This window comes from Catharus ustulatus, chromosome 5, assembly GCF_009819885.2.
Source record: "Catharus ustulatus isolate bCatUst1 chromosome 5, bCatUst1.pri.v2, whole genome shotgun sequence".
Classification (NCBI taxonomy): Eukaryota; Metazoa; Chordata; class Aves; order Passeriformes; family Turdidae; genus Catharus; species Catharus ustulatus.
The window spans coordinates 48,045,891-48,069,344 of NC_046225.1; the positions used below are offsets into that span (position 1 = coordinate 48,045,891).

At 37.5% G+C, this 23,454-nt stretch overlaps 1 protein-coding gene across 2 annotated transcripts in view; it reads left to right on the plus strand.

The window, feature by feature from the left end:
* CHIC2 (cysteine rich hydrophobic domain 2) overlaps positions 1 to 12,300 on the plus strand; it is a 30,727-nt gene extending 18,427 nt beyond the window's left edge. Inside the window, exons 4-7 of one of the 2 annotated variants that reach the window (XM_033059308.1) lie at positions 1,960 to 2,016; positions 2,183 to 2,242; positions 4,648 to 4,702; positions 5,136 to 12,300. In XM_033059308.1, the coding sequence (XP_032915199.1) occupies positions 1,960 to 2,016; positions 2,183 to 2,242; positions 4,648 to 4,701 (171 nt within the window). In that variant the 3' untranslated portion in view covers position 4,702; positions 5,136 to 12,300. The remainder of the gene's footprint in view (positions 1 to 1,959; positions 2,017 to 2,182; positions 2,243 to 4,647; positions 4,703 to 5,135) is intronic. The other variant, XM_033059309.1, reaches the window with a different exon arrangement.
* The last annotated feature ends 11,154 nt before the right edge of the window (positions 12,301 to 23,454 follow it).

A 23,454-nucleotide genomic window follows, 5' to 3' on the forward strand; every position in this document is an offset into this window, starting at 1 on the left:
TTTTCACCATTGATAGAGTAGCCTTTCAGAGTCAATGAGCTCTGTCAATGTGAGCTTGTCAAGGCTACAACTTCATAGACCTGAGAGGCGGTTTGAGAGGTCAGCCCTTTTCAGGTTTGCTGTGATGCAAATGAACTTTAATGCTTAAACAACTATTGGAATTTTTATGTCTGCTCCTTGTTCTTTTTTCTTCACAAAGTCATTGACGAGACATTCAGTGCTTTTTAAATTGGAAGTTGCATTGTGCTAAAGACCTAGTACAGATTTACGGAGGGCTGAAAGCAGTTAGATCATGTTCTTTTCATGGTGCGATTAGAATCAAATCGATTTCCCTACAGCCTTCAGCATTCAGATGGCAATTTTAACAAAGCTTGGGGGCTAGACAAGGGACAAAACGACTGAACTGAATGTTAATTACACTCTGCAGCCTTATTTTCTTTTGATTTGGAGCTGACTGGCAACTAAATTAACAAAAGTGTGACCATAACTGCTGCCCTATTTTCATTTAAAAGGAGAGCAGACTCTAAAAGGCTATCTTTACAAAGAAACAAGTGAGGTCTACTGATTATTGTTAAAGGGCACTGTCTTTAAAAACATAATAATAAGAATAACCCCAAAAATACTCAATTTCTAATTGATGTGATAAATTAGTCACTGGTATGTCCACTTTTTGATAATTCCTTGGCTTGTGATTTTAAAATAAAACATAATAAAAAATTTGCTGTAATGAATACTGATAGATAGCAATGATCTAATTTTTAATCATGTGACCACAGTACATGCTTAGCTGTGTTTCCCCACAACTGCTTCAGTATTAAACTAGAGGATTTTTGAATACCAAGATGTTAATATTTGGGGGGAAATGAATAATTTGTCATCTAATTTTTATTTTACTCAGACATTTTTGTTTCTCATGACAGCATTTAGTTTGGTTTGTTAAGGTTTATTTACAGTATTAGTATTTTGTAATAATAACAGCAAGATGCTTTCTCATCCTTTCCCCTCACCCCTCTCTGCCTTGTAAGGAAGCTGCAGCTGCACTAAGTTGTATTTGATCCTTGTCATTGCTCCGTCCTTTTGCACCTGCAGCTCTGTTGGTCTCATCTTAACACCTGGCACCATGAATTATCCTCTTTTTATTCAGTGTCTGTAGCAAATCCCATTTAGAACTAAGCAATATATATTCTGGCAGTCAAATGACCATAAATGTCAGTATGTATTTCTCAAATGTAAATATAACTGAATAGTTATATTCAAAATGCTGTGAAACTTTGCAGCACAAAATGTCCTTTAATTCTAGCATGCATAATCTTAAAAAGCTGTGCAGAACAGCTTTCAGGATTCTCTATCAGAAATGTCAAGTGTGGATGACACAGGCAGTAAGCCTTTCCTTTAGAATCCTGGATATTGGGTTTGCTCTCTATACAGTTCACAAACTCGTAATGCTTATTTGTGGAATTTACTGTAACTTTCTGCATTTGCTTTTTCACTCTCTGAAATCTGGATATAAATGTAACAAACCTCCACATTTAGAGTATTGTGTATTTGCACTTGACCTACAGCATTACAAAATAGTTTACAACATTTGTGAGTTTATATGCTGCCTTTAGAAGCAGTACATTTAGACCACTGATCCTGGGAGAGCAGTGTTCCTGCTTTTAGTACTTAGATCACATGGAAAATTCTGTGATTTTTAAAGTTAAAACTGCCATAAGAACCAGAGAGCATACATACTAACAGTTTTTGTTCCAAAGTGGTTAAAGGTACTTACTTGGCTATCATGAAAAGTTGTTTCTGTATTAGATACTATTTAATATCAGACAAGTTTTGATAGTACTACAGACCACCTTGTACTCAGTCACTGTCCTATACCTCTCTCCTTTTCACACTAAAGCAGCTGCAAAACAAAGTTTTTCTAAAACCAGTCAAGAGTAAAATTCTTTCTCATTTGTCTTCCAGACACGAAGATCGATTGAGAAGTTATTAGAATGGGAAAACAATAGGTTATACCACAAGGTGAGTGCCGCAGGGAGCAGCTTCGTACTGTTGGAGTTTGAATTGCACAGTATGGAAACAGATGCTTTTGTTGAACGAAAAATATGAAAGGTGAACAAATGGGCTAGTCTGTGTGCTGCAATAAAATACAGCTCATTTTTCTTCTTTTTCTTTCCTCCTTGTCTAGCTGTGCTTGCATTGGAGACTAAGCAAAAGGAAATGTGAAACGAATAACATGATGGAATATGTAAGTTAAAGGGCTGTTTTGTGAGTTTCTCTATTAAATGATCATTTATTTTGCTTCTGATCTTATTCTTTTCATGATTATTAATCAGTAAAGGTGTCAGGAGCTTAATCGCCTGAGTGCAAGGATTTTCTACGGTTCACAGATGCATGGTTTCATGTGCAGGACTGATTTATAAAGTTATGAATGACTTGAAAACAAGGCTTCACTGTGTTCTGAAAAATAATAAATTAATTGCCAAGATAAAATAGGTTGAACATGTGCTGATGGAGTGTGAAATTTTAGATGCTCTATAAAGAATAACCACAACTTTGGTTACGCAGCAAGTCAGATATGGCTATTTTATATAATGCTAATCAAGTCCAAAAGTATGGAAGAAGACCTTTCAACTAAGCTGTTGGAACTTAAGAAACCTTTAGCCTTTTTAGATTTTAACTGCCCCTTACCTCAACTATCTTTAAAGTATCTTTATCTCCTGTTGGTTTCACTAAAATATTTTTAAGTCAGTCTTTGGAGTTTTAATCTGCTTCAGTCTTTGGCTGAGACTCCATAAACCCTACAGTGAGAAGTTATGTGTGGTTTGAAATGAATGATGTCCTCTGTAGGATTTCAGTTTGTTTAGCTTGCAACTTGTTCTTTTTTGGTGCTGTTCTTATTTCCATTTTCCATGTGGAAGTACACAGGATAGGTTGAAATTAAGCTAGCAAAATGTAACAAACGTTAGAATTTCCAAAATTTCTTCTAATGCTTTAGTAAGTAGGCTGTAGGAAGGCTATCTTTTTAAAAATAAAGATTAACTTTGGAGAAATACCTACTGCATTAGTTCTAACTTATCTGTGATCTTCCATTACACCACACTTTGTTCTTTAAAATAACAAAGCTATAATGCATATACAAATTTTAAATGTGATTAACGGTACAAAATTATTTTAAAATAATCTTTATCTTTTAGTCTTGTCCTTTTCCCTACCCCTCCACTAGATCTTATCTCTTGCCTGAAATAGAAGATTTTCAGAAAGCACTTTTTACCGAATGGGCTCTATTCAGTTCACTGAATAAATACTTTTTGTAAAATTTATCCTGCTGAATTTTTAGGTTAGATATATGGGTATGACTGAAAATGGAATAAATCAAATTTCAAAAAGTAGACTTAAGCTTTGCCTAAATGAAGCCTTTATATTTTGCTGAAAAACTTTTTCTACAGGAAATATTGTCAAACCCAAGGTTCTGCAGATTCAATTGGAGAAAACATAATGTGAGTTTGTAAATACTATGGCCCAGCAACATTTACAGATGAATATTCATTCTGTTAAATATAATTTAATTAGTTGACCTGCTTACTATAATAATATATGTATGGGCATATAGTTTTACAGGATGAAGCTCAAAGATTTTATTTTCAATTAGTGAAACATCTGATATTATCTTTGGGTATACTTAATGGGAAGTTTTTTCCAGAATCTCACTTTGACATTTTCTCACTTTCAGTGAACTGGTTTGCTAGTTTGCTTTGAAAACTGTCCTTAATATGATTGTGATTTAATTTTAAGTTATAAATGCCTGTCCTCAACTTTACACAAAACAGATGATTTAAATTAGACTCTTGTACCCAAAACTTGTTGCTTCACCAAATTGAGGTTTAAAGTCCTCTGTAGTAGATGTTAAATAAAAAAATAAATTAAGAAAGACAATATAATCTTACACCTTTGACATAAACACAGTGCTCCAGCTTTACTTCCTTCCTTCCTTTTTGAAAATTTGCCTGAATATCAGAGTTCCTTGTATCTCTGCGGAGTCCAGTGGTTGACTCAGGTCAGTGATCAGTGGATTTTGAGCAGTTTGCATCACTTCTGAAAATAAGTCACTTCTGAATATCTCAAGAAATAAACATGTATGCCTGATTTCAGTGTTTGTTAATCCAAAAGTACTTGCCTTAAAAATGAAATTGGAGACTTGCTTTCATTTTCATAGGCTTGGTATGGTTGCAGAGATAAAATCTTTATTCTCTAAGCAGCCAAATTGTATTCTCCTTTACAATTGAAAACATTTAGAAGTAATTTTTAACTTCTTAAAAAGGTGAGTTTCCCTTACAAGAAAATAAAATCCTTATTTATGTTACCAGATGCATTTGTTTATAAATCAGATCATACTGCTGTGCTATGACTGTCTCCAAAGAAAGAACATGCACAAGTTAACATTTTCTTTAAACTTCCTATTTAAAGAGGATGAATACTTGGATTGTGTTCTGGAGTGGACCCCATAGTGTACTTACCTCAGAAAAACATAGTTTAAATTTGAATTGAGACCATAAGAATAATCATGCAAAACCATTATTTAAGTTCTTGTTAACTACTTGATCGTTTATAGATATGGGAGCTTTGCAAAAGTTGATACACTTTTTTATACAGGTATTGAACTATAAACATGATTTAGAATCCTGTATTAAGTGGCAACAATTCTGAAGTAAGTGAAATTGCAATTGAAAATTAACTTTTCATGCATTGTGCATTCAGGAGGTTTGTTTATTTATTTTTTTAATGAATGCATTTATCGCTTTCATAATTTTTTCCCAATAAATAAATTTCTGCATAATAATTCTTTAACATAATTAGCTTACTTCAGTTTGTTTATGTGTTTCGTATCAGTAGACAAACTTTTCGAATTGAACTTGATTCTTTGAGTATTGATTTTCAACCCCAAACCAATTATCATACATAACTTTTCTAATGGTCTCCTACCTGAGACAAATGCCATGATTTCTGCTTTTCATCATTTGATATACTAAAAAAAAACCAAACAAACAAAAAAACCAAAGCCAAAACCATGTGAATTATCATTGTGATAGATAATAGGATTGCTACCATCTTTAATACATATTTGTTTTCTTTTTGTACAGGTCATCCTTATAGAATTTTTACCAAAGACACCGATTTTTCGACCAGATTAGCATTTGATTTATTTATAGAGACTTATTCAAGTATGTTGTCTTTCCAATGGTGCCTTGCTTGGTGCTCTCCTGGTAGTGACATAACATTGATTCTACAGAATCTTGTGGTGGTTTCATTTGTTTTTTGTTTGTTTTGGTTTTTTGTGTTTGTTTTGATTTATTTTTGGTTGGTTAGTTGTTTTTTTGTGGTTTCTTTTTTTAAATAAGAGTATGTTCTAAGTGCATTTGGTCAAACTCTGCAAAGTAATTTCACACAAATGTTAATTACTACTTAAGTTATTTTTACTTTTGCTACTTCTGTTTATTAATGTATCTTGATTTTCAGAAGTCTTTTATATGTGTGTGCGCGCGTGTGTACATATATATTACTATAAATACACAGCTGAAAATTATATACAAGTGAACAGGTATTTTTTTATCCCAATATGATACAACTGATTGACTGTACATTGTGTAAATCCCTTTAGTCGTTCATTTACATACTGAAGTTCCTTCTAAGATGTTTGGAAACTTCTGTCAGTGACTAGTCAATTGTAAATACTTTTATTTCTTTTTGGGATATTGACTATCCCTTCCAGCAAAAGGAGACAAAATTCTTCTTGAAACTGTGATTTTTGGAACCCAGATGTTGTTAGTAGAAATCTCTATGCTTTTCATGAAGTCCTGTCAACTGGTTCTGAAAAAGTTGGCTTTAAAAATTTAAAAAAAAAAAGGCAGCCAAGTGGAATTATTTTACTCAGACTGGAAGAATCACTGCGAGCATTGCATGCATCTGGTTAGTAGAACTCAAGATCACGAGAGTATATTATTGCATTTTATAATGTAGCTGTTTTAATTCAGTCATTTGCCATGTGCCAGCTTTATTCATACTGTTTACCAGATCCTGTACACCGGGGTGCAGAAGGACTTGTTTTACTAAAACTTAATTGCCCAAGAAGGCCTTTCATGTTTTTTTGTTTTGTTGGGTTTTTTTTGTTTATTTTAAAGCCACATAAACAGAAAAAGGTTATTGAAGAGTTCTTGAACAGTGTAGTTCCAGATGCAAATGCCATGTGCTAAAAGTCGTCAAAGCAGGGTGTACTGGGCAACGGTGTTTAGATGTGTCAGGCAGTTATTTATTGCACCCTTTCTTTTGCTCATTTTGGTTTACAAAGGTTGTTTTCTGCACAAGTATAAGACTTTTTAAAACTGGATATATGATGTCTGTTTGGGTCAGGCCAGTTATATTTCATTTCTTCTGATAATACTTTAGTTGTACATATCTTCACATATAGCTTTTGGGGTTTTTTTTTAATCGCAACTCTCATATTGTAAAATTTGCTTTAGGTATCTAAAATTACTGAAACTACACAAAATTGATGTATGTTAAGAACATGTTCCTTGTACAGTTGTGTTAGCAAGCAATAATGTGAATATATGAAAAAAACCAGATATACTCTGCTTAATATTTGTATGAATGAAAAGTTGATACCACTACAAAAATAGTCTTCTCTTTTTAAACTTTTAAATACGAGTTTTATTTCAAGGTAATGTATTACAGGTACCTTGATGCTGTGAACTATTTTTCTATGTCTTCAAAATATTTATTCTCTGTAAAATATTCCCTAGTGAGTATTATATTCCTAAACTGTTCATAGTGGGAGTGGTCTAGAAAGTTCTAAGTTTTCTTAAATCTAAGCCTTCTGTATCTGTTCCCAAAATTCATCCTTTGCTCACCTGTCATCTGTGGATTCCTACTGTTCACTTAGAAAATAGCTCTGCTATGCTTTTCATACAAGCCTACAAGGGTGTTTCTTTGACTTGACAGAGTGTGATTTTTAATTAATGAATCCCAGTTTTGTGCTGGTCTTGGTTTTCTGAGTGCCACCCATTATTTCTCTACAAAGAAAAAAAATGTTTATAATCTTCTAAAAATCAATTTCAACCTTTCTTCAGTACAGATATGGGTCTGCTGCACTCCTCTCACCCAGAAGTAGTAATTATAACCTCGGACTAGTTTCAGCCTGCAGGAGGACAGGGACAGAAACCTAACACTGATGGCAGCAGAAACTGGGGAGGTTGGAGGTGCAGAGGAGAGGTTGGAATTGAGCAGAAGTGGTAACTGATGATAAATACTTATGACCAGAAGTATATATTGATTTCTTTTAAATGTCACCTTTCAATAAAATGGATATTGGATCATATGAGGCCTAGATTTTATAAAAATTTTCATTTGACTATGGAGATAATTTGTGTCATGGATGTGGTTTTCCACTGATGTGGAAACTTATCCCTCCACTCTGGTGGAGTATATGGCTTGTGATATGTTCATAGCAGCTATTTGCCTTAGTTTACTACTCAAACTTCCATCGTATGTTCTGTCCATGTCCACAGCTACCTTGCCAGCAGCACCCAAACCCAGTGACAGTAGAGGTGCTTTGGGTGTGATGTGTGCTGAGACCAGAGCAGAGTGTGGCTTACAGAGTATCCAATTAGTAAAGCTTCCACATTATCGGTAGTGATGCTTAAGAGCTTCTCTACTTCTAGGTGCATTAGCAGTCACAGGCTTGGTTAGCATGCATTTCTGTATCTTAACTGTGACTTTCTCTTTAAGAAATAGTATAGAGATCCAGCGTAGAGCTCTGAGCAATTAAAAAGTTAAATCCCTTTCTAAGGAGGCCAGACTTGCTCCCTCAAAAAGTATTTTGGATATTTTATTAAAACGTCTCTGACTTAAAATATAATCAAGAAACTTGAGAAGTTCTTTATATAGAGAGATGAGTTTTATCTCAGAAGTGGTACTCTCCTGAAGTAGTAGTATACTCACCTGGTAAGAATGTTACAAACCATTTTCATACAATCCCTTTCAATTCATTAATTGCAATGATGGAAATTGAAGATGGCATGAGCTTTAATCAACTGTTCAGTGCCTGCGGCAGTTGTCAGGATTTTCTTTTGATGTTGCGTCTGAAATACTAAATCTATTTATTTCAATTGCTAGTAAGAAGACATTATATTACCTTTTTTGTCACTTGGTGAAGAATGAAATTGTAGTTTGAGCAGACCAGAAGCTATAGTAGGACTTCCAGGACACAGCCTACTCTTTGCTAAAATAACTATTACATTATACTAACTTTTTTAGCTTCTTGCAACTTGGCAATTCCTAGAAATAATCTTATCTATTTCAAATTTCCTTGAAGAGTTAGGTACCAAGTTGATATTAATCATTTAGCGAGTGATGTTAATTATGCCTGTTCCATTTTTAGCCTGCTAAACTAATGGTGAAGGCATTAATGAATTCCTGTGAGACATAATTATTATTTTTAGATATAGTCACCTTTAACTGGTGAATAAAGATTTCTTTCTTACTGTAATATAGTAAAAACAAATTCTTTTAGATTTTTCAGTCATAGGTGGAAATAAGTTCTGAGGGAGAAGACTTCCTCTCTGGCCCTACGTGAAGAATTCTGAAGACCTCATCTGTTGTTAAATAGCTGTGACTTGAAATTTATATTGTGATTGACAAACTTCACCAGAAATTAAAATGTTTATAGAGATAGGCTACAGGGAGTCAGTAAATTTTTTGTAATAGGTCAGTAAGAGCAATTCTAATAAACTATTTATGCAAATCCAAAATTTCCCACAATATTTAAACCCAAGTAGAATAGTTTTTAAAAACTTTCTACAGTACTTAGCTGTAAATTATAATCTCTAAATGAATTTGTTAAATGATATGTTTTTGTAATTCTCAAGACCATGATGTTTAAATCTAATATGCTGTCTCTCAGATACAAGCTTACTTAAGTCAGTTTTAATTTTTAAATTTTTTTCTAAAAGTCATTATTTCTCCCCAAAGGTTGTAGGAAGAACTTTAAAATACAATCTGTAACTGCTTAGAAGCCAGGAACCAAGGAAAAAGAACTTGTCTTTATTCCCTTCTCTCCACTCCCCACCCCAAAGTCTTAATTTTAAATTGGTCCCCTTGTTTTGGAGCCCTAGTTCATGGGTTTTGAGCAGCTGGCAATAATGCAAATTGTCCACCAAAAACCCCATTTGAATTCTGAACAGTTTAAAGGGATCACTTTAATTGATGAAGTGAAAGACTTGTTAAGCAAAGAAAATCCATGGTTCTTTTAAATTATCCCAGCACTGCTGTTGTGTAATTAGAAGAAGGATCATGATGACCCTACATTAGGTCAAAATCCATATGATTTTGTGTAAAGGAAACACTCAATTAGAAAGGTCTCAGAGCCTCAAATGTCTTTGATTCGTAGTAGTGACTTATTAAGGGTAAGTGCCGCTGGCTAGTTTTGTATCTGTGACTAAAATCATTTATGTTGCTCTTCAGCAACCTTGCTTATGAAAAGAAAGCATTTCAGAAATCTGTATTCATCACTGCTAATTTGCTGTAATTTTTGTGCTTCTCCCTATAGCCGCGTTGCATTTCCGTGACAAACAGCTAAGTCTATGATGATTACAATGCCTTTAATAGCCATATTGTAGGTAGAAGTATTAACTTCTCAGGGACTAATAGGAAATATGAATATGAAACTAATGAGCTGAATGCCTATCTGCATGAAGGCTTACTTTGCAAATGTCACCCTAGAAACTTGATTGTAATATGCATGACCATTATGAATGTTATCAATATAAAGATATGAGAGCTTCTTTTACCCTGTATTACTGGGCTGCTGAATGTCAAAGTATGTTGGATAAGGATAAATGAAGGGGGTTTTTTTCTGACTTGGATGAAGTGATTATTTCTAATGGTGCTACCTTCTTAAATCCTGTGTTTATTCTTTGTAAAGTTTTCTCTGTAGGCTGGGTGAATTGGGGGATACTGGTGTACTAAAAAACAGTATAATTCTTCTTAAGGAAGTAGAATAATTTCAAGGGGAGAAGTACTCCAGAAGTGAAAAAATTTATTTTAATTTATTCTTCATTAGATACCCGTTTGTATTATTTTGTTGGTAACCGTATTTTGCAGTTCATTAATTTTTGAACTTTCATCTTTCTGCACATTGATGTTTCAATCAGTGTAGGCTGGATTAGAAACCATATTCAAAAAATGAAAACCCCCTGATTTCCTTGCATGAAACTTCATATATTGACACTTGTGCTGGTGCATGGATGTATCCCTACCATATAACACTGGGTCATATACATCTTTTGTAAAACTAGATTTTACTGGTTTCATGGAAATTGTTCTTTAAAAAAAGTCTTCTGATTTGTTTAGCTCATTAATGTTTCATTAAGATTTATTTTATTGAAAAAGGATTCATAAATGCTTGGCTCCTCAAAATACAACAGACCAGTAGGAACATTTTGTGAGGCAAAAGATGAAACATGGGAATTAGGAGAAGCAACACTCAAAAGATTGGATTTGGGGGTTAGGTTTAGAGTTCTGTGAATATGACAGAAAATAGTTTTGAGCTGAATGAAATGGTATTGGATGATGCAAGTCAAGCGAAAGCTAGCAGTCCATTTCAGTCATTATGTAATTGTGTGTTAAATTCTGTTCACTTTTTTAATTTTGGTGTATTACTAATTTATTTTGGTTATGCTCTAGTTGATAGACAATTCTGCTATCATGCAGAATAATAATGCAGAAGGTAAGCTTCCTTCTAAACTCAGCATCTCTTCATTTAAAATAGCCAGACCAAAATGGAATTGCTGATGAGACCTGCACTGAGTGCAGAACAGTCTTTTCCTGAGCTGGAGCCTGTAATGCGTGGCTAATTGTTTCCAAAGAAAATTCTTGACCTGTCCAGACAGCTCCTGTCTTGTGACAGTATATCTAAGGCCCACAAGTAGGATCTGGTTAGTACAATTTAAGTTCAGGTAAGTAAGACTTTTGTAGTTAACTGTAGTTTTTTACAGAGAAGGGAACCATTGACAAATGCTCACTTTTAGAGAACAAATAGATTTTTATATTTATTGAAACATGCTTTTTTGTTTGCTCCTCATTTATAGCTTAATAATTGAAAGTTACTTTGTCTCATTTTGAAAACTAGACTTAGTAGTCAGCTGAAGACTTTTTTTTTGTTACGGTATTTTAGGTTTATGAATACATTTTTAAAGTCATGTTTAGAAATGTTTCAAAAAGTCATATCCTGATGTAATGTAACTGATATTTTTAGTGGCTGTATGTTTAAACTGGTTTCATTGTGCTGATATAGATACCTAACTCATCCACTCCAAGTGTTTAACTCTGATCCTTTTATGCTAGCAATAGGCTTTTTAAGTTGTTGGAATATGCAGTGTACCTATGGTTAATATTGTCAATGAACAGTTTGCTTCAGTGAGATAACAGGGAATGCAAAGTAGTTCCTGATTTGAAAAGTGTAACCCAGATTCTTGTTTTCATAAAGGATGGAGTATGGCAATCAGAATATGAACTCATTCCAAACATAAATTTGAAAGAGAATAGTAAACTACAAAACAGTGCCTAAATACTGTGCGCTAAATCAGACCTGTGTAACTCATGTTGCTTTAAAAGAATTTGTAGAGAATTGCGATGGACTGTGTGTGCTTAGGAAAGACCTGTTAAATGTATGAAGCAGTAATGGTAAATAAGTTACTGAAAAGATGTTGCCATCAAGAGGGAAAACTTAAAACACAGTATTTTGTAGTATGTTAAAAATCCATTTCAAGCAGAAAGTGTATAAGCAATAATTTAACCTAAAACTGGAAATTAAAGAAGCTGCTACTTATAGAGAGACTTGATGTTAATTTTGCCCGTTGGGCATGTCTCCTCTCACAAAGAGTTTAGAAAGATAGGGTTGGTGTTCCACTATTGTAACATTCCTCTTCAAGTATCCTAAGTCCAGGTGAGAGACTCAAAGCTTAGAAGCCAGTACTGTGTTTGCAGGGTGCACAGCTTTGGGAGGAGAAGATAGAAATCAAAGGACTTTTTTAAGGCTGCACAATTGTATATATGCATATTTAAGAATATTTAACCATGTGTGCTAAATTACTGAGGCTAATCTATTGTTGAATTATAGAATATTATTTAATACATTGACATTGGTTTTTCCTGACCTGACCCAGAATTGGAATGGACTCCAATATAACTTTTTTAAAAGCATTTCTTAAGTTGTATGTATTATAAACTAATAAAATAATTGTTAACCTATCTTCTAAGCCTTACTGTTTTCCATCTGTGTTGGGGGGAGGGGGTGGTAGGGAGAGGAAGAAAAGGAAAAACTTGAGAATCTGCTGTATTGTGCAATGGTCTCATCTTGCTTCCAGTTGATACTTTTAGTCTAAATGGGGGGATGGCTGAGAGGGGAGAGAAAATTATTTTAAGTAATTTAGGCGACTCTAGGACTGGAGTTACCAAATTACAGGCATTGCCTGCCTTAAGTGTTTCAAACTGGTTTTTCATTAAGTCCACATTTGGAGTTCTTTAAGCTTTTCAAGCCCTAATGACAGTAGGATTTATTAAATGTACTATCATTATGGTTGAATGGTGATTTTGAAGCTGTGTCTACGCTTTTATGTTTTATTCATGTGTGCTCTCAAACAAGATAGGGTTTCCGTCTAGTTAAGGCAGACGCCACCTATTCAGAAGGGAATCATTCCCATCCATGCAATTCACATGTTTTTCAGACCATCCAATATGAAATGCTGGTTAACCTGAACCTTATGAACAAAAACTAAGCCTGCGTTCTGAGCCAGGCCGAAGATGGCCTTGGTTCTCATCAGCCGGCAGCTTTTCCTTGCATGAAACATTTTAAGCTCTTTGGTTACTCTAGTGTGGAAGTCTTGAGAGCCTCTCTATAATGTGCGTGTGTATAATGTCTCTAACATATATGAGAGGGTGTGTTAGACATGCTCATGTCCCAGCGTGCGGGTGGGGAGGGGTGCTCCTGCCCGGCGCTGTGAAGCATTCCGGGTGTTGTAATGTGGGCTTGCAAAGCGGTAGATACAATGTTGCTGAGCAGAAAAGCGCACGATAGATTTAATGTAGCCAATTGTGTACTTTTGAAAAAAAGAGTAACTGTTCAGTGTGAGTTAATTTTGGATTTTTTCAGCATCTCTCTTTTAGGCTTTGTGCTGCATTCTTCTAGACAAATGCGTATTCCATGTGGGCCACTGTTCTGCTAAATGCTCTCAGTTCTCCTTTTGCAATCAAGATTATGTTGCTAAGGAGATTTTGCTTTTATTGGTGCCATTGATTTGTGTTAATACGTTTTGAATACCTCTCGGTATTCTTCCGTAGACAAGGCCAAAAGAAAAACTTCCCTGAGTTTCCCGATTTACATCACAAATGGAGCGGTGGTGTAATGAAGCCGATATAAAGTGGGCAGTTGAAAAGGAACTAAAGAAGGGCACTCAAGTGAGAAATGAAGAAATGTGCCGAGAGCGGTCTGCGGGCCGCCTCCGGCCCAGCTGCGGGAACGGGAGCGGGCCGCGCCCGGCGCCGGGGCAGGGGGACAGCCCGCACCTCCGGCCGCCCGGACCACCCACTCGCCGCGCCCCGGCCCCGCGGATTACCGACCGCTGCCGCCCGCCCGCCGCCGCGGGCACGGCGGGCCCTGCCACCTCCCCGGGGCGCGGGGCAGCGGCGGGACAGCGAGCTCTGGGAGCTGCAGCAGCGCGGCAGCGGCCTCCGAAGCGATGTCCTCACCGCCCGGCTTACCCCTGCCCTCCGGGCCGCTCGCCGTGCGCGGTTCCCCGGCTGCCCGCGGCTCTCGGATGCGGCACAGGGGAGCGGCGGGACCCGCTTTAGCGATGTACCGCCACGGCCAGGCTGAGCTGGGAGTCTGCACTCTGCCGTGGTGGGGTTCTCTGGGCACTGCCTCATCCCTGCCAGCCTGCCTGTCCTTTAAAAGGAAACAAACAGAAAAACACCACCACCCTGAAAAAGCAACTCCACCAGAAAAACAGATTTAAAAACCTCCAAACGAAGCCGAGAGTTGAAAATAAAATAATAAAAAAATTTAAACCAGCCGAAACCTTTTAACCTTGTGTCCATAGATGGCTCCACTGAAGACGAGCCTCAGGAGGATGAAACCTCTTGTCCTCACATACACGGACAAGGACCTCCCTTGCCTGCTCTGGCTCTTCTACATTACATACAGAAGCTCCTGAATGCCTCAAAGTCCAGGTAGTTTATTTATGTGAGAAGATTATTCAGAGAACGTTTTACACCAAGAAGCTAAAGACCGTTCCCACATTCCAGTGTTTGCCATCAGCCCGTGCTGGTCTAAAACCCCTGCCCCCGTTTGATGCCAGGACAGCAGAGCAGGTCTGTGTCTGGCCACAAAGAAGGTAGAGAGTTTGTGCAAAGCACAGTGGTGGTTGCACATATTCAGAGATGAAGATTTCTCTTGGGCAGTTCCCTGCTGTGATGGGGAGCAGTAGGAGCTGTGTGCTGGTGAATGAGCTGGGATGGTAACTGGTTTCAGGCACCTTATTTAGATTTTGGTCTTCACCAAGACAGAGGTGACCCAGAGTTGCAGATTCACATGATTTCTGATCCAGAGGAGCAAAAGTGATTCATATATACAAAGGGTTGCTCTATATTTTGCATCAGGACCAGCAGTCTCCTTTACGATGCATTTTGCTTACTGTGAAAATGTCCCATTGCATTTATGTAGGCTCAGCTTGCTTCTTTGTATTGGCCAAGCCAGAAGTCTCTTCTCTTCAAGTACTGATGGTGTTATATGTAGAATAAACTTTGTCTTGCATTTTTGCTCTCTGCAGTATTAAGCCCCTGCTTGGAGGGTGGAAACAGAGGCTTGCTGAATGGATAGGAGTAGAACAACTCAGCCTCTTTTACTTATTTTTGAGGGGACCTTTTGAGGACTAGAGGTGTTAAGTGACTTCTTCCTATTTGTGTGCCTTTGAAGATCTGGAACTTCAGTAATTTTTTAATAAAATGAGAGAAGTTAATAAGGATAACTATTCTACCTGAATCATGCAAAAATCATTTTAGCAGTGAGTCTTGCTCAGAATTTTTTGCCATTCTGGTTTAATTTCACAGTTCTAAGTGAAATACTTCATCATGTTTCCAGAGTATGTGCCAAAATACATTTCTAGTTTGTTTTTTTTCATAGCTTTTGCAACACACTCAATGGAGAGGGCCTGTTTTTATATGAGATAATGAGTTTTGAGGTTAATGAGGATAAAGCCCAGAATTCATACTGTATTGTGGCCATTGAGTATACAGTTGAAATAAATTGAGAAGTAGACACTGTTTTAAAATCCTCTTTCATTTAGGCATTTTGTTTAGCATTCAGAACACAGCCACATTACATGATTAGCCGATTTTAATGACTATCCTCTAATCAGTTAAATGGAAGTATGTGAAAAACTTGAAAAGATTGTATTTATGGAGACAGCCTGTTTACATTGTTACACCTCAGCTAAAAGGATACTTGGCATGTATGATGCCAGCTAAGAGAAAAACGTGGAAGGCTGAAGAAACCTTGAAGACAATTGGATCCAGCCCATTCTTTCTCTCCCCACAATGCAAGCTCTGATGACTTAGTATTTTAATTAATGTCAACCCTTACCGTCAGTGCTCATGGGAACAATCATTAAACCAACACAAAAACATTTTAAATGGCTGGCAACCTACCAGATACTGAGCTAAGCATTCCCATGGTAGAGTGGATGGTTTCTTAGCCAATTCTGCACTGGATTAAATAAGTACTCTAACAGTACTGGCTAGAAAGGCTATTTTTTTCATATTAAACAGTGCAGTATGGTTTCTAAATTCTCTTATAAAATGTTTAATATTTATATCCCAACACTAATATCGATGTTATTTATATAGATGTGGTTGAACTTTACTCTTTGTTGTTGCCAAAACTGTGTTTGTTTTTTTTTTCTTTTTCCTTCTGTTCCCCCCATTTTTTTGTTTCCTGCTAAACCAAAGCCATAGATGTTTTATTTTTTTCTCTCTTATAATGCACATGATCACATACAGCCTAAACCAAGAACTGGTTTCCAATGTAGCTTGAAAAACTGCTGGCCAAGTGAATTTTAACATTGGACAAATTGTGTATTTTTGGTTTTGTATTTATGTAACTTTTGCGTGGTAGGAACTGGGTTGCATCTCTACCTAATAGACACTCCGTTGTCCTCACCGCTGCAATATTTGTTTGTCAAGTATACTAAGTAGCCTGGTCTTATTCCTCGAAGGTCTTTTTTCCCTCCTCCCATCCTCTGTGTTTGCTGTTTGCTCAAATTGTTTAAACGTGGAGCTCAATGACAGGCTATTAGCGCTGACTGGAGCCACACATAATGTGGCCACATGTTGTGTAAGCTTCACAACTTGTCTGCTAATTCGCCTCAGGCCTGACCTGAAATACCCTTGCTATTCTAGCTCTTAGCCCTTCCCCAGCACAGACAGACACTCGTGCTAACTCGTATGACACATTGGTGAGATCTTTGATTTGAGGCCAAACCCCGCTCTTTGTGCCACAGGTTGTCCCGCAGCAGTTAGTGAATCTGCCTAAGGAAGAGGAGAGATCCATCTGTGCTGCAAGGATGGGGATGAGGATAACTCTTCTGGTGCAACCCATCAGGAGTGAAAGCCCGCAGCTGAAGTGCATTGGGCAGGCAGTGCAAGAGGCACTGTCCCCTCTGCCCATGGCTCTGTGAACCCCACTGATGGATCGCTAGGGAAAATACAATTTCTGTAGAAAGCCCACAAGGTAGGAGGAAGTAACACGGCAGGGGAAGCCCAGGCTGGCAAAGCAGAGAGTGCTCTCATTCTTGCCATTAGGCTCTCTGATGCCACTCTGATGGGTACAAAAAGGGGGGATATTTTAGTTAAGTTGGGGAGAAAAAAAAAGGAGCAGTTCATTTAGGAAGAAGATAAGGATAATGAAATACATACTGAGGAGCTCAGAGAATGTACTCATTAGAAGAGGAGCTTATTGGGCAGTAAATAAATGAACCTAGAAGGATCCAAGCCACAGAAATGGAAAAGATAAATACAGATGTGTAGCACTGGTATCCAAAAGGGAGAAATGGATTTCAGGTTATGATACTGATTAGGAAGAACAGTGTGTGGTAGATTGGGCAGTAGGATTGATGGATTTATGTGGCTGATTGGAGAATGCAAATGTATAGAGAAACCTTAAATAGGCAATGGAAACCCCAGCAACAGTATATAAACAGGGTTTAAAAACACTGTAAAGCCAAGAACAGACTAGAAAAGGGGAATGTGAAAGTTTTGGGAGTGTGGAATTTAGAGAACAAGAAAAAGTAAAGTTTAGTGGAAATCAGAAAATTACGAGCAAGGAGCACAGAAGGAAAAAGAATAAATTTGAAAGACCAGGTGAGAAAGATTTTAGAAGTAAAAAGGGGAGAGTTATGTGAATTAAAATCATGGGGGGGGAAAGTGACGTGATCATAGAGAAAAGTGGGGGAAAGGAGCACAAGGAGTGTACACACAATGAGCAGTCTGTGTTCATGTCTTTAGAAATACCTTTAAACTTACCAAAATATGGACAGTTTTAAAAACTGCAAACCCCACGATCACCAGCTCTCTTTTGGTGTATCCATCTTCATCCTATAGGATGAAAAATAGGGAGGATTTTTATCATTCCCATTTTGTAAATGCACTTTCCCACTCATGATTTTTATGTTATAGGAAGAACTCTCACCCCATTTATTCTTTCTGCATCCTGTCACCCTGAAACACTTCCAGAATTCAGTCTCACGTGTGCCTCAGAGACTGAGACCTACAACATGCTGTTTTCAGATCTTTGCAGAGCTTTTCCTTATTCACAACCTGAATTCCCTGACTCCAGGAGATACGAGTAGCAGGGGAGGCTACATTTTACCCCTAATATGCTGCTGCAAACATCTTTCCCCATTAAACTGTGATTTTCCCCCCCTGAAGATGAAGGGTTGTTTTCAGAAGCATTGTAATGATCTAAGGGGTTTTTTTTCCACTTCAATTCAGTTTATGACCCATACTACAAATGTAGGCTGTAAAACCTTCTGTTGTTACAATGTCCAGAAAGTTTCTGGCAAAGTCATCATCTGTTTCATAAAGGTGAAATTTGTGTGGACAGATGAATAGTTTTTCTAGCTGAGGCATATAATTAGACCAACAGAATTTTCATGTAAATTCCTCCTCTGGGAATAATGAACAAATATACAGAATTTAGCATGCCATGCCAGACGACGGGCTAAGGACAGATGTTCAAAAGATCTCAAAAAAATTGAAGCCAGGCATATAAAAACAATTTAAAGTTGATGTAAGCAAGTCTGTGACAAAGGTTGTCTTTCTTTGAAATGTGTGTACAGAGTGTGCAATGCCTTAATTTACATAGCAAATAGATGTTATTTATATAATAAAGCTTAAAAGTTTGAATTAGAAAAGTAGGCTTGTTTCCCTTTGTGCTGTACAAATATGTGTGCTAGAGATGGACCTTATTTCAAAGAATGTGCAAGTAGTTAAACAAGAGAGGCAAACAGAGAAGCTGAATACAAGCAAACTATCTTGTTAGTTCCCTTAGAAATAATGGTGCTTCTTCATCATTTCCCCCTACTCATTTCAGCCGTGCCAAAACTAGCCCTGCCTGTCACAACTGCATACCAAGCATCCTCTGTCACCCTCACTCACAGCACGGATTTCGTTGAGGGGGAGGCGTGTGTTAACCAACAGGATTCTTCTATTTTGTTACATTTTTTTTTTCTCTTCTGAGGAACAATTGTCTTTCTCAGGTCTGGTATGAATAAAAAGAAAGAGTAAAATCAGCATAGCTGACACAAGAAAAAACTAGAGACAGTTTGGGTTTCTTTCCAAAATACAAGGTTATCTCACCCCTGAAAAGTTTTGCTTCTGTCTCTTCTGTCTAGTAGCATATAGATGTCTTGCTTTTCCCCTTAGTTGAACTGATTTTCAAAGATTCTCTTTCTTTCACCCTAGTCAGCAGAGAACTGACTCAGCATCCCAACAACAATGCATTTAGAGCAGGCATTAGTTTTGAAAATGTTGTTTCAACTCTGTGAGAGACCATGGCAACAAAGATAGGATGAAGACCTTTGAACAAACCTTTGAATACTGTTTAGAAGGAGGAGAATGGATAGCAAAAGAGAGGGAAAGAAAGTAGGATTCATTTGCTTCTTAGTGATGCTACCATTTTAAGGGGCAGTACTAATTCCTGTAATAGATTTCACTCCTGGGCAAAGAATGCTGTGGAATAGCTCGAATGAGTGCCACTTCCCATTGAGATAAAGTCTAGGGTTGTACTGAGGGTTTTTTACCCCATGTTTGTTTTGACAAGTAGATTCTTTTGCTTTATCTCTCTTAAACAAGAGCAGTTTTAAGTCTGAAAGATTTGAGCCCTCTGAGAAATCAAAACTTCAGTCTTTGAGATTGTGCTAAGTATATTTACTCAAGATTTATGACAAATCCCACAGAAGTAAGGAGAATGCTTAATACAATTCAAATAGGCTGGAACTTACCATCTAAATAAGGACTAATCTACTGCCTGCCTGTGCTTCTCTAGGAAGGGACACCACCACTCCCAGTGTAAAACAAAAGAGGACTTTAGGGAAATAGAAAATCTGAAAATCCTCATAGTCTATTCATGGGTTGTCTTCTTTTAACTGACATTTCAAAAGTTATGCCCGCTCATGACAAATGCACTTTTCAGGTTTTGCATTCTTTTTATGATTTTCAGTCTGTGCTAAGAAAATCCTATAATACTTTCTCTTGCTCTAGCTATAAACATGGAAGAATTTTGATCAAAGGAGACTGTTTTAACAGCTGTGTTTCAAGGCAACGTGTGCAACTCTCTTCGTAGCTTCAGCTTGTAAGGTTCGAAGGAAGCAGAAGTATTTGCAAAGTCTTTGCATGTTTGAATTGTCAAAAAAATTGAATATATTGTCTTTGCTTGGTGCTTTCTGGGATCTCAAAGCCATAGTCAGGCAATAAAAAGCCCTGCAACAGGAACTCTTCATTACTTCAGAGAAATCAGAATGATTGCTTTTGTGATTTAGTTTCTTTGTTGTTTTGGTTTTGGTCTGTTTGGTGGGGGTTTTTTTTGGTTTGTTTGTTTGTTTTTTAAGTGATCATAATCTGCCTTATCCAGCTATTTTTCATCAGAAATAAAATTTTATTTTCTTGGATAAATGTGGTCTGGGATTAGTTACAGAAGAAAAGGAGGGACTGTTGCTCTTTTTTTCCTAAACAGGGAAGAGGGACTCCCCTCCTGTTACTTTTTCACAGCCAGGGAAATGAACACTTCCATTATGCTGGACAATGTGGAGCAGAAGTAGCAGGTGGTGATTGCTACTAATCAGGAAGTTAAGTAATAGCCATACTTGAGCACTTTCTAAAGGATTACTGTTTATGGGAAGATTTGTTCCCTATCTGGGCTCCACTGGAAAGAAAACAGAGTGAGAAAGATGAAAAGATGCCTATTAATTACAGATTTTCCATCCACTCCCAGCTCCCCACACACTACACACACTGCCTGCTGCCCTCCCTTTACTGCCCCAACCTGTTCAAATTATTCCAGCAGACAACCAATAAGCCCATAAGAATAGATCCTTCACTTAATCCTGTCCCTGCTCCTCCATTCCTGCTGAAGAAAAGCCAGGCTTTGGCTCAGCATACTGGCTGGTGCCCCTGCAAGCTGTTAACTTGGCTGATCAAAAGGGACATTGATTCACCTGGGCTAGGCTTATAAATTGAAGTCCTCTTTTTTAACATCATGTATTGTCAGGAAAGGGAAAGGAAGCTGTTATTGTGATTTTTACTCTAAGAACTACCCCTTTATTGTCTGACAGATGCCAATAAGTGGCCTGGATTTGCTGAAGAGGTGTAACACCATGTCACAAATACTTCACCATAAGGTACCACAGAGTTCATCATCCAACACAGAAAAATCACAGAATGGTTTGGGTTGTAAGGGACCTTCCAAAATCCATTCCTTCTACAGGATGGATAGGGACATGTTTCACTAGATCAGATTGCTCAAAGCCCTGTGAAATGACATTGAACAGTTCCAGTGATGGGGCATCCACAGTTTCTTTGGGCAACAGGTTCCAGGATCTCACCACTCTCACAAAACAAATTCTTCCTTATATTTACATTCTTTCACACTGGTCCCACTGATTGCCAAATCTTATTGGCCTTGTTATTGAAGACAGGACAAATCTTCTGAATCCTCAGGTAGCTGAGAGTTTGAGTGGTGTAGTTGCACACCTCTAATTTTTCTCTGACACATTGCTTTGCTTTAACATCAACAATGACACGTCATCAAGATGCAAAAGTAGATCAAATTTGATATACAAATTCAAGCCCCAGTACTGCAGAAGCCATGAGCTTCTTCAGTTTCCTAGTATCTCACAGGTTGCCTCAGGACCCAGGGGAGATTAGGAAGCCAAGCACTTTGCTGAGCCAGAACCCAGCAGCCGTCCCATTGAGTTCTGCTTTTCATTCAGGGAGGACAGTAATAATAGGCACACAGTGATTCAGCAGTGCCCCACACCTTGCCAAGATGAGGCAAACTTACATGTATTTTATATGCCTTCTTGAATTTGTCTCAAGTCAAAGCCATCTCATCTGTGGGTTTGGTGTTGGGTTTTTTTCCCTTTTTGGGGGGTGTGGTCTAAAAGACTGTACTAATTAGGTCTGACATTTAAAAAAAATTTGGATCAATACAGGGCACATCATCCCTCTATGCTATATGCTGTAGATTTTCAGGTCTCCCCTTTGGATTAATGCAATTTATACAAATTAGGTATGACCCCTGGACTTTTTTATATTGCCAGGATGTCCTGGCAGCATAAAAGAATATCCTAAAGATCACCAAGTACAGAGCCCTCTGAATTTGCTATAATTCCTCCAGGACAAAACCTTCTTTTAAATACTGTTTGTTCCAGTCATTCCAGTACCACTGTTTGCTTTCTTATCTGTTGACATGGAGGCTTAGCTTCCTCAGAACATTTTTGTCTGAAAGATCATTATTTTCTTTTCCAAGCATCCCATGAACAGACCAATTGTACTTCATCAATTTTAAATTTTGACTGTCTGCCAACTGCTTTCAAATCTAAAGCCAATCAAAATTTAAGGAGATTCAGAAAACACAGAAAGAGGAGTATATCCACTTCAAAAAGGTTACCCAACTGTTTGTTGTTGTTGTTACATTTTGTCTCAGGCTTTATAATGATGGCTTTCAGCATTTTGGCTCTGTTTATGTGTCCTTGTTTAAAAGTCAGGGCTGTGCCTGCCCTTCCTGAGGCTGCAGACACACAGTGGGCTGCTGTGCAGTTCATCATTTGCATTCAAGCCTCTGCTGACTCCAGAGTCCAGTCTGACAAATTGCCAAGAAAGATGCCTTCTGCGTTTACTTGGAGGGACTTCACTTTCACAGCTGCTGTTTGTCATAAATAATATGTCTTGGAAACATCATATAGTATCAGTGGGTTTTTATGGGCATCAGATTTTGCTTGTTTCAACAGACTGCAAATAAGTCTCATGTAATAACCAACCTCTGTTGGTTACAGATATAATTATGAGTAAGACTATAACCTAGCTGCATGACTCTAACCTCTGACATCAGCAGGACCCCACAAGGATGAGTTTGATGAAAGTTTTCTTCCAAAAACTGGAAAATTCTACCGATATCTAGTATAGTATGAAACTATGTAAAAAGCTACTGCCGTGTCTCAGGTTTTTTACTGACCACAGGGTCTGTATCTTCTGAAGCCATCACCTTCAGGAGCAGGCCTGCCACCCTTCATGGTAATTGGAAAACTTCCTACCAGTAGGAGGCGGGGCCAGATGGATTCCTGCTTTATGGTGACACCTGTGTTTTACCATATTGGCATCCTACAGAGAATTTCAAAAATAAGTGCTTCCCTGCAATAGCTTGTGGTAATTTTCATTATCCAAACTAAGACTAAAACATATCATATGGACAGTTGTTGTTTTCAAAACTGATGGTCTTTGTAGTTTTGATTGCTTTGATATATACCAAGTATTTCAGTGCTATTTATCTGAAACTGAAAACTTTAGAAAAATACTGGGTTTTGAACCCAGTCCTCCTGTCAATGTTAGGAATGGTTTGGAAGATATTTTGTCTGTGATAGAAAAACAAAGAATAAAGTTATTGCAACTCATGTAAATATGACAGGCTTTTGCCACATTCCTCATGTTTAATAAAAGAGTGTGAGAACAGACAAAAGACTAACATTACTGGAGGTTTACTTATGAACAGTACAGAAAATAAATGCTGCCATTGCTACAGTAGTCAAAGGTGACAACACACCCTTATGGGGTTTCTTTTTGGGGCCATAGAAAACA